We start from the raw sequence: 12,329 nt of genomic DNA, 5'->3' as shown, positions 1-12,329 counted from the left end.
CAGGGCTAATCTTCCTAAAAAAAAAGATAGGATACACACATGGATGAGACTAGTATATATTTATATTTAAGGTGTTTTCAATTTTTTCAATTATGCATCCCTGTGGTTAATGTCTTTACATTTAATACAAATTGTTTATTTCGTTAGTTAAATCCCAGAAAAAAATCAGGAAGAATAAATATTTTTAAGATTATGTGTGTGTGGTACACACACACACACGCACATAAAATTTCAAAAGAATGTTGTATCAACTTATGCTCTCAGCATCCACGTGTAAGAATATTTGTTACCTTTACCCTCACAAGTGTTGTTAAAAGGATTTTTCCATTTTGCTTAATTTGATAAGAAGAAATGACACCTTATTGTTTTGATTTGTATTTATTTGATCATCAGGCAGGTAAAATATTTTTTTTCTAATGCTGATTATCCATGTATAAGTATTCTTATATTATATTCTCCAAAATTTCTGTTATAGTTCATAATTTATCTACTTTTATTGGTATGCATAACACTTTATTAACAATGTTAATGATTGTAGTCACATCATTGCTATTTTGTACTGATAAAAAATAATTCTTAACGTTTACCCAACTCCATTTATCTCTGTGTTTCATTGTAAATTTTGAATACTTCTAGTTCAAAAAGTCTTTTTACATAATCCAAGAATTACTTTAAACCATATAGTTGCTCATAAATTATGTTTAAGTGCTAATGAAATGAAATCCTTCCCACCCTCCAAGTTCAATTCTATTCTTTGCAACAGCAACAGCATTCGAATCAAATGCTATCCCAGTACATACTCAGCTTGACTGACATTTTTGATTTCAGAGAATAAAAGACCATGCCTTGAATTCTCCCATCTAAGTGTAAAGGATTCCTTCAAAGATCTGTTTATTCCCAAGACGGAGACCTTTCTGATCATGTATACAAGGAGCAACCTGAACTGTGCTGAGCCACTGTTTGAGCAGAATTACTCACTTAACGTTAATTTCAACGTAAGCAAGAAAACCGTCTGGCTTATTCATGGATACAGACCCACGGGCTCCCCTCCAGCATGGCTTCAGAACTTTCTAAGGGTTTTGTTGAAGCAAGACGATATGAATATAATTGTAGTAGATTGGAACCGAGGTGCGACAACTTTTATTTATGATAGAGCAGTTAAAAACACCAGAAAAGTTGCTGAGAGTTTGAGTGAGAGCGTTCAGAGTCTTTTGGTAAGTCTGGAATTTTATGTATTATATACGTTATACAATATACAGTGTGTTGGGCAATACCTCAAAGTGGTAATAAAATACTTTTTTCCCATAAAATTAAGAATTACAATTTTGATATACTAATGTACGCAGTCATCTTTGTGTAAATCGATAGCTCTATATCTAGATGTGACATATCTTATTTTTTAAAAATTGTCTTAAAGACTCAGTTATTGTGTTTTATGTTAAAATCTTATTTTCTTTTTATTTTTTTTATTGTGGTAACTGTGGTTTATAACATAATATAAGTTTCAGGTATACAACATTATATATTTCGATTTCCGTAGAGATTACAACATGTCCACCACCCAAAGACAAATTACAACCCATCACGACACACAGGTGCCTAATCACCCCTTTCGCTCTCCTCCATCCCCCTCTTCCCCTCTGGGGTAACCACCAATCCAATCTCTATTTCTATGTGTTTGTTTGTTGTAGTTTTTATCTTCTATTTATGAGTGAGATCATACAACATTTGACTTTCTCCCTTTGACTTATTTCACTCAGCATAATGCCCTCAAGGTCCATCCATGTTGTCACACGTGGCTGGATTTCATCATTTCTTATGGCTGAATAGTGTTCCATTGTGTATATACATCAGATCTTTTTTATCCATTCGTCCCTTGATGGGTACCTAGGTTGTTTCCAAGTCTTGGCTATTGTGAATAATGCTGCGACAAACATAGGGGTGCATATATCTTTATGCACTTGTGTTTTCAAGTTCTTTGGATAAATACCCAGCAGTGGAATAGCTGGATCATATGGTAGATCTATTTTTAATTTGTTGAGCAATCTCCATACTGTTTTCCATAGTGCCTACACCAGTTTACATTCCCACCAGCAGTGTATGAGGGTTCCCTTCTCTCCACATCCTCTCCAATACTTATTATTTCCTTTCTTTTAATTATAGCCCTTCTGGCAGGAGTGAAGTGATTTCTCATTGCAGTTTTTTTTTTTTAAAGATTGGCACCTCAGGTAACAACTCTTGCCAATGTTTTTTTTTTTTTGGTTTTTCTCCCCAAATCCCCCCAGTACATAGCTGTATATTTTAGTTGTGGGTCCTTCTAATTTTCGCATGTGGGACGCTGCCTCAACATGGCTTGATGAAAACCCTGGGCCTCCAAAGCAGAGTGCCCAAACTTAACCACTCGGCCACGGGGCGGCGCTTCATTGTAGTCTTGGTTTGCATTTCCCTCATAGTTGGTGATGTTGAATGTCTTTTCCCGCGCCTGTTGGCCATATGTATATCTTCTTTGGAGAAATGTCTGTTCAGATCTTTTGCCCATTTTTTAATTGGGTTGTTGGTTTTTTGTTGTTGAGATGTATGAGGTCTTTATATATTTTGGATATTAACCTCTTATCAAAGTATATGGATGGCAGATATCTTCTACCAGTCGTTAGGTTGTCTTTTCATTTTGTTGATGGTTTCCTTTTGCTGTGCAGAAGCTTTTTAGTTTGAGGTAGTCCCATTTGTTTATTTTTTCTATTGTTTCCCTTGCCTGGTCAGACACGGTACCTGACAATATGCTGCTAAGACCAACGTCAAAGAGTGTACTGTCTATATTTTCTTCTAGAAGTTTCATGGTTACAGGTCTTACATTCAAGTCTTTAATAAATTTTGAGTTAATTTTTGTGTATGGTGTAAGATAGTGGTCTAGTTTCATTCTTTTGCATGTAGCTGTCTAGTTTTGCCAACATCATTTATTGAAGAGACTTTCTTTTCTCCATTGTATGTTCTTGGCTCCATTGTTGAAAATTAGCTGTCCATAGATGTATGGGTTTATTTCTGGGCTCTCAATTCTGTTTCATTGATATTTGTGTCTCTTTTTGTGCCAGTACCATGCTGTTTTGATGACTATAGCTTTGTACTATGTTTTGAAATCAGGGACTGTGATACCTCCAGCTTTATTCTTTTTTCTCAGGATTCCTTTGGCTATTCGGGATCTTTTGTTGTTCCATATGAATTTTAGGATTCTTTGTTCTATTTCTGTGAAAAATGTCATTGGAACTTTGATAGGGATTGTGTTGAATCTGTAGGTTGCTTTAGGAAGCATGGACATTTTAACTATGTTAATTCTTCCAATCCAAGAGCACAGAATATCTTTCCATTTCTTGGTGTCTTTTTCAATTTCTTTCAATAATGTTTTATAGTTTTCAATGTACAGATTGGTTAAGTTTATTCTTAGATATTTTATTCTTTTTATTGCAATTGTAAATGGGATTGTATTCTTAATTTCTCTTTCTGCTACTTCATTGTTAGTGTATACAAACACAATGATTTCTGTATGTTGATTTTATATCTTGCAACTTGACCGTATTTATAATTTTTAAGTTTTTTAGTGGATTCTTTAGGGTTTTCTATGTATAAAATCATGTCATCTGCAAATAGTGACAGCTTCACTTCTTCCTTTCCAGTTTGAATCCCTTTTATTTCTTTTCCTTGCCTAATTGCTCTGGCAAAGACTTCCAATACTATGTTAAATAAGAGTGGTGAAAGTGGGCATCCTTGTCTGGTTCCAATTCTTAGAGGGATAGCTTTCAGTTTTTCTCCATTGAGAATGATATTTGCTGTGAGTTTGTCATATATGACCTTTATTATGTTGAGGTGCTTTCCTTCTATACCCATTTTATTCAGAGTTTTTATCTTAAATGGATACTGTATCTTGTCAAATGCTTTCTCAGCATCTATTGAGATGATAATGTGATTTTTTTCTTCATTTTGTTAATGTGGTGTATCACGTTGATATATGTATTTCTGAAGTGTCAGTTGTAATTTCTCCTTTTTCATATCTGATTTTATGTATTTCAGCCTTTTCTGTTTTTTTCTTGGTGAGTTTAGCTAAAGGTTTGTGAATTTTGTTTATCTTTTCAAGAACCAGCTCATGGTTTCATTGATGTTTCTGTTATTTCTGCTCTGATTTTTATTATTTCCATCCTTATACCGATTTTGGGCTTTGTTCTTCTTTTTCCAGTTCTTTTAGGTGCACTGTTAGATTGTTTATTTGGGATTTTTCTTGTTTGTTGAGGTAGGCCTGTATTGCTATAATATAACGTATAAACTTATAATGTAATATATAAATATATAAAAAATATAATATAATATATAAACTTCCCTTTTAGAATTGCTTTTGCTGTATCCCATAGATTTTGGCATGTCATATTTTCGTTTTCATTTGTCTCTAGGTATTTTTTGATTTCTTCATTGACTCAATCGTTGTTCAGGAGCATTTTGCATAATTTACACATATTTGTGGCTTTTCTGATTTTCTTCCTATAGTTGATTTCTAGTTTCATACCTTTGTGGTTAGAAAAGATGGTTGACATTATTTCAATCTTCTTAAGTTTGTTGAGACTTGTTTAGCGGCCTGATGTGTGATCAATCCTGAAGAATGTTCCATGTGCATTGGAAAAGAATATGTATTCTGTGGTTTTTGGATGGAATATTCTAGGTATATCTGCTAAGTCTGTCTGGTCTAATGTGTGATTTAAGGCCTATGTTTCTTTGTTGATCTTCTGTTTGAATGCTGTATCCATTGGTGTAAGTGTAGTGTTAATGTCCCCTTCTATTATTGTGTTACTGTCTGTTTCTCCTTTTATGTTTGTTAATAATTGGTTTATATATTTAGGTGCTTCTATGTTGGGTGCATAGATATTTACAAGTGTTCTATCCTTTTGTTGGATTGTTCCCTGTATCATTATGTAGTGCCCTTCTTTGTCTCTTGTTGCTGTTTTTGTTTTAAAGTCTGTCTGTTGTAAACATTGCTACCCCAGCTTTCTTTTCTGTGCCATTTACATGGAGTATCCTTTTCATCCTCTTACATTCAGTTTGTGAGTGCCTTTGGGTCTGAAGTGTGCATCTTGTATCCAGAATATATATGGGTCTTGTTTTCTTAGCCAATCAGCCACTCTGTGCCTTTTAATTGGAGCATTTAGTCCATTGATATCTAAAGTAGCCATTGATACCCTTACTGCCATTTTGTTACTTTTTTCTGGGTGTTTTAGCAGTTCTTCTCTGTTCCTTTCTTGTTCTCTTGCTCTCATCCCTTGTGGTTTGATGGCTTTCTTTAGCATTATGTTTGGGTTCCTTTCTCTTAATTATTTTTTCTTTATTATAGGTTTCTGGTTTGTGGTTTTCATGAGGTTCATATATAATAATCTATGTAAATAACAATCTATATTGATTTGATGGTCTGTTTAGCTTGACCTCTTTCTAAAACCTCTACTCTTCACTACTCTCCTCCCACATTTTATGTTTTTGATATCATATCTAACTTCTTATTTTGTGTGGGTGTATCCATTACCCTCTTATCATTGAAATAGATAATTTTAGTTATTTTGTCTTTCAACCTTCGTATTATCTTCATAGGTGGTGGTTCTGCTACCTTTATTGCCTTTTTTTGATAATTTTCTTATTCCTATTTGTCATGTTCTCTTTCCCACTTAAATAAGTCCCTTTAGCATTTCTTGTAAAACTTGTTCATTGGTGATAAACTCCTTTAATTTTTACTTGTCTGGGAAACTCTCTATCTCTCCTTCCATTCTGAATGACAGCCTTCCTGGGTAGAATACTCTTTGCTGTAGGCTTTTTCCTTTCATCTCTGTAAATATATCATACCACTCCTTTCTATCCTATAGGGTTTCTGCTGAGAAGTCTGCTGATAGCCTTATGGGGTTTCCTTTGGTTGTCACTTGTTGCTGTTCTCTTGCAGTTTTCAGGATTCTCTCTTTATCTTTAATTTTCGACATTTTAATTATAATATGTCTTGGTGTGGACCTCTTTGGGTTTATCTTATTCGATGCCCTCTGTGCTTCCTGTGCTTGGATGTCTGTTTCTTTCCTTAGGTTAGCAAACTTTTCAGCTATTATTTCTTCAAGTAGATTCTCTGGCCCTTTGTCTCTCTCTTCTCCTTCTGGGACACCTATAATACAAATGTTAGTGGACTTAATGTTGTCCCAGAGTTCCCTTAGACTTTTCTCATTCTTTTTATTTCTTTTATCTGTTCAGCTTGGGTGATTTCCTCTAGTCTTTTTGTCTAGCTCACTGATCCATCCTTCTGTATCCTGTACTCTGCTATTGAGTCCTTCTAGTGAATTTTTCATTTCCAGTATTGTATTTTTCATTTCTGATTGGTTCTTTTTTATATTTTCCAATATTTTATATTTTGTTGACATTCTCATTGTGTTTATCCATCCTCCTCCCAAGATCAGTGAGCATCCTTATGACTTTTTGCTTGAACTCTTTGTCTGGTAGATCATTTATTTCTGTTTCACTTATTTCTTTTTTCTGGGGTTTTGTCTTGTTGTCTTGCTTGGAATGTATTCCTTTGCCTCCTTATTTTGCCTCTTTCTCTGTGCTTATATCCATGCATTAGGTGGGTCAGCTTGTCTCCTGATCTTGGAGAAGTGGCCTTATGTAGGAGACACCTTTTGAGGCCCAGCAGTGTGCTTCCCTCTAATCACCAGTTCCAAATATGCCAGGAGTGACCCCTGTGTGGTGGGCTATGTGTGCATTTCTGTTGTGGCATGGTTACTTTTGCTGCAGGTGCCCAGGGAGTGTAGGCTGTGCCCCTGAGCAGAAGAGTGTAATGCTCAGCTTTGTTTGGCTGCTATGGACCCTTCAGTCAGTTTAATGGGTTTGGGGAGCCCCAGCACAGTTGGCTGCAAGATCTTAGCACATCCCTGTTGCACTTTTTCTGTTGAATAAGTAGGCCCCTGGTGTGGCTGATTGTGAGGCTCAGGGGCTTACAATTGCTGCAGGCCTCTGGCCTGCAAGGCTGTTGTCAGCTATCTCAGGATTGTAGCTGACTGGGGCCAGGAGCACCCAATTGTTTCAGGATTTGGAAAGTGGGGCTGATCCCCTATGTGGCTGTTTGAGAAGCACAGATCTTCTGCCACTGATACACCCCATGGCCCACAGGTCCACACCCACTATCAACATACTCCTTGCCTGTGCACAGTTCCTGACCCCCTGGAGTGGACCCTGTCACCCCATTGCAGTGGCCCACACACACTCCATCAATGTCCCACAATCTCCAGCCCCTCCTCAGATGCACTCTGCCCCACAGAGATGGACCCACTCACCTGCCTGCAGAGGATCCAGACACCCAGTCTATGCAGGCCAAAAAGTTGCCCAAGGGCTTGCTGTTGTGTTGGACAAGTCCCTAGAGCAGGCTGCCTGCCCTGGCTGAGCTGGATAAAATGAGTGCTCCAGTGGGCAGGGCAGATCCCTGGTCTAACGGGCGAGGGGAAGTACTCCAATGATGTCTGCCAGTGTCTGTGCCAGCACGACTGTACTAAGTCATAGTAATGACTGCTGTCAATGTCTTAGTTCCGGGAGAGGTCTCACCTCTCACTGACATGCACCCAGAGCCTATCAGGTGAGTCTCTTTTCAACAAAGGACTGTGCACCTTTCTTTCTGGTGATTTTAGGTTGCTTTCTGAAATAGGTGAATTTGTGTATGGGCCCTTTAAAAGCTGGCTTTTTTCCACTTATGTTCCATAGCTTTTCTAGGGTTTTTCCCCATGGTAGTTAATAGCCAGCAAAGCCAGATATTGTGACACTTGTCTCATTGTGCTGAGTCTGAAGGATGCTTAGAGCAGCAACATGCCCCTGCTCTGGTCCCTGACTCCTCCAGGGAAGGCTATGTACCTTAGAGTCACTCCTGGGTGGCTGGCTGTGAAGTCCCACGTCTCACAAAGGTGGTTTTTTCTCTCCAGACAGGAATTTCTACCTCAGTCAGGACTATACCTTGTTGCAGTGGTTCTTTTTAATCCAATTTTCAGTTCTCTCTCAGGGGTAATTGTTCCAAAAATAGTTGTAACTTGGCGGTGTTTATGGGAGGAGGTAAGTTCAGAGTCCACCTATGCTGCCATCTTGACACCCTCTCCTTAAAATCTTTTAAGATTTTTATTTTTTTGACTCTACCTATACCAACTTCAGGTTAAGGTAGTGACTCTGTGTGGAGAGAGGGGATAAACTATACAATCATTAGATTCTTTAGATATCTTTCCTAAGGTATGGCTAATATGTTTATAGTAAATCAAATTCGAATTGGTAAAAGTTAGGGAACAACAGCTTGGAAATTAGCATGCTTCTGCCAGCCTTGGAGGAAGGTCTCAGTTCCATTCAGATTTATCCAGTATTTAGGTCTGGGCTTGGGATGGGTCAGACAAATTCAGGTCAGTTGTAGGTCATCTTTAGTTTGAATGATCTTTTTTACTAAATCAACCCATGTGGAGATTCATGTCTGTTCTATAGAGAGGTGATGGTGATGGGCACGTGAGAGAAAGAAGGGTGATATCTGATGTGGGAGCATTCTTGGGCTTGAAATCTGCCTTTGAATTGTGTTGTGCTGAACTCCCAAGCCTCTGCTGAAATTGAAGAAGCACAAGAGATCCAAGAAGCAGTTACATGCAGTGGTTAGGAGTCAGACTGGAGGAATTTAAAGACCAAATCCATCTCTTATCATCTGTGTGCTTTCGAGCAGTTGTTTAACCTCCCTGACTCATTTCCATATCTATACATTTGTGTTAACAAAACTTTATCACAATATTTTATTTAAGTATTCAAGGAAATTAATTCTTCACCAGTGCCTGGCATATGATTGAATAAAATCAGATATTGTTATTATTTTTCTGTCCCCAAATTTGGACGAAACCAAAACATCCATCTAGAGAGAAAGAGGAGGTAATTGATTCACCCATTCTTGCTGATGGTCTGTAAAACACATAACTGATTTTTCCTTGTAGCAGTGGTCTTTTCTCTAACTAATAAACATATATCTCAAAGTATGGGAAATATGAATGTTAAATAGAGAAATGTAGGAAAATTTGTAGTATTATGTAAATTTCTAACAGTGCTTTTGCTTACAAAGCCTTCATATTAAGGAGAAGGGAGGAAAAGATCAGAACACCAAAGTTGAGAGTGGTACTACCTCAAATTTCTGGACTTTTCGCTGAGAAATTTGAAGAAAATTATCACCCTGTGCCTGGCAAGCCTAAGTCTAATTTCTCATTAGCAATAAATGCTCTACATTTGTCTGTAAGCTGTCAGATGTGTCACTGTGTAGAATGGGCCATGACCTGCTTCCTGAGAGGATGGTGGGAGAAATTCTCCCTCATTTAAGCTCCTAATGGCCACCTGGGGCTGAGGCTCTAGGAGGTGTTCAAAACTTTGGCTTGGAAGTTTGAACTCCGTCATTCTCCAGCTTGCAACTGGGGAAACCACTTACAATCCATGAGTCTCATTTTATCATCTCTGAAGCAGGGATGGTCATTCACACTGTTTAGTTTTCCTAGAGTTTTTGACACAATCTGATCAGATGAAAGAGGGAGGCAGATTAGTGTATCTTTTGGAGTTAGACAGACCTGGACTTGAGAACCATCTTTTTCCCTTGTGGTAATAAATATACATGGTTTCATACAACTCTCAAACCATATTTATTCTGCATTTAATAGGTGCCAGGGACAGTTTTAGGCAATAGGATAAAAATAAGTAACTCCTAGGACTATTTTGAATATTAAATATGAGATTTATATGACACTTATCAAGGTAACTGGCAAAAAGTAAGTAGCAAATAATATTTAATTGTTTAATATTATAAAATGCTTCATTAATTAAAAGTATTTATTATTTTGCATATGTTATTCCGGATAATAGATGACAAAGGTTTTCAAATAAAAATTTAATGGTATTATTAAAAACGTATAGAGAAAAATCAGGTATCTTATGGAAAAAGTTGAATAAAGATGTAGTTGTTTTGAAATTATAAAATCCCATTCCCTATCTCCCAGAAATGGATTAAATCAGAAAAAATAATAAATTTTGGAATATTGATGCACATGGCATGATTTGTGATTTTCTGAAATGAAAGTCATAACACTGCATTTTCCATTGCAGAAGCACGGAGCATCTCTTGATAATTTTCATTTCATAGGTGTGAGCTTAGGGGCTCATATTAGTGGGTTTGTTGGAAAGAAGTTTCAAGGTCAACTTGGAAGAATAACAGGTAAAATATTTTTGATAAAATTAATGTTTTATGATACTTTTCAGCATCAGAAGTTCCTTTATTTAAAATTTAACAGGTACAATAATTAAGCCACAGAAATGACGCACAAACGTTTATTTTTTTCTATATGATATTCAAATGCTACTCTTTGTTTTACTTAGACTCTAAAGTCTTATTCAGTTCTTAACAGAGGTTAAGTTACCCATATAGAAATGGTGAGAAAAAGATCAATTTATGTAGCCTCATATGAATTTTAAAGACACATTATTATAACAACCCAAAGGAAAAATTGGCCCATTAAGTATATAATACTTTTTATGTATTAACTAAGACTATATCCATGTACTTAAGTTTTACAAACTTTGATGGAGTTCAATTCTTTAAAAAATTTTACTTGAATGCCAGAAGAGAGAGTCAGGAGTTGGTATTGAAGCTTGAGGGGTTCTGATCCCAGTTCCCCTCATATTTCCTTAACAAAGTTACTGCATTCAGAAAGTTTAGTAATCAAATAATACTGAAATGGGTTTTCAGGCTTCTTTTTAGGAGTGATGGTGATTTTAGAACTAGGAGGTTAGTATCCCTTTCCAACCAATTTTGCTTTTTAACAAGTATTGAGATCTGTGTCCATAGAAGATTTATAATAATTTCAAGTATTAATGAAAGATACCAGAGTCCTGTTCAGTTAAGCAAAGTGGGAGAGCAGAAGTGATAACATATAGATAGTATCTTTACAAACCTTATGTATACCCTAACTTATTACTCCGCTCAGTTTTAAAATTATTCCCATTATACAGATGTGAAGACTGAGGTTAACTGAATGAATGTAGGAGGGTCAAAAAGTTAGTAACAGCCAAGCCAGAATGTACACAAAGGTCTCCACCACGCAAAGCCCATTCTCTTTCAACCAAATCACTAGCTCAGTTTTAACTGGTGATAATCCCACTTTATTTTAAGGTGTGTTTACTCCCATATTAGTCTAGTTTGAATGGTTCCACATACTAAGCAAAAATTAGGGTTTACGAGGGCAGCAAATGTGGTGGTTCTACATCTGAGTAATTTATAGGAAGAGAGAAGTTTCTGCCTCATTCAGTGAAGTCAACTAAATACACTAGGGATAAGAGAAGGGCCTGAGTTGGGCAACATTATATTTTACTTTTCAGAATATCTTAAGGTGATTCTTTCTTCCATTGCATTAATGTTCCCGGGCATTGAAGTTTATCCCTTCCTTCCCTGTTTTTTGACAGTCTCCGGGAGGTCATGAGCTTAGAATTTTTATTTAGAATTTCAAATACACCAGAAATAATATCGTCATTCCATGGAACTTTTAATGTATTTTTCTTAAGTGTGTGTGGGAAGCTTTTGTGAGAAGTGAATGAGGTAATAATAAATAGGTTTTATCTTACAGCCCAAATTGCATTTGACACCTAAAAATGATCCTATTAATCTATTGATAGATCCAGGATGAACCTGTGAGGTTTGAGGTTCAAGATAGGACCAGACTAGTATTCATCTTTTTTCCCCCTCAGGAGTAGTAGTAGTTATTTGTTATTAAACATAAAGTTACTACCGATTTATTCCTAATTACTTCTTAAACAAAAATGCTTAAGAAAGAAACTACAACATTCTGTTGAGGCATCTCTAGTGTGTCTTGACACTAGCTTGTTGATAAACTCTGACGACTGGTAATAAGTATTATTCAAATAATAAAGATGCGTGCTATTCATCCAATTTTATTTATCTTTAGATTTATTTTTTGACAGGTTTAAACTAAAACTGTATAGGTTTATTATGTTTATAATGTAATAATAATGCAAGAATATGATCTAATAGACACTGTGGTAGGACTTTATTAATAGATTAATAGTTTCTTTTTTAAATTTCAGGTCTTGACCCTGCTGGGCCAAAATTCTCTGGAAAACCATCAAGTGGCAGATTAGATTACACTGATGCAAAGTTTGTGGATGTCATCCATTCAGATACCGATGGTAACAAGGCGGGATTTATTGCTTAAACATTTGAAAATGAAAGGAGACATAGACATTGGGGAAGAGGAGAACATAAGAGGAGG

At 36.3% G+C, this 12,329-nt stretch overlaps 1 protein-coding gene across 1 annotated transcript in view; it reads left to right on the top strand.

Moving 5' to 3' along the window:
• LIPI (lipase I) overlaps positions 1-12,329 on the top strand; it is a 62,615-nt gene that overhangs the window by 16,482 nt on the left and 33,804 nt on the right. The window contains exons 2-4 of the mRNA XM_044750159.2: positions 829-1,214; positions 10,153-10,261; positions 12,145-12,246. Of these exons, the coding sequence (XP_044606094.2) occupies positions 829-1,214; positions 10,153-10,261; positions 12,145-12,246 (597 nt within the window). The remainder of the gene's footprint in view (positions 1-828; positions 1,215-10,152; positions 10,262-12,144; positions 12,247-12,329) is intronic.

The sequence above is a fragment of the Equus asinus genome, chromosome 18, assembly GCF_041296235.1.
Source record: "Equus asinus isolate D_3611 breed Donkey chromosome 18, EquAss-T2T_v2, whole genome shotgun sequence".
Lineage (NCBI taxonomy): Eukaryota > Metazoa > Chordata > Mammalia > Perissodactyla > Equidae > Equus > Equus asinus.
The sequence above is the reverse complement of the archived record's forward strand: the minus strand, read 5'-3'. Positions and strand labels throughout refer to the sequence as shown.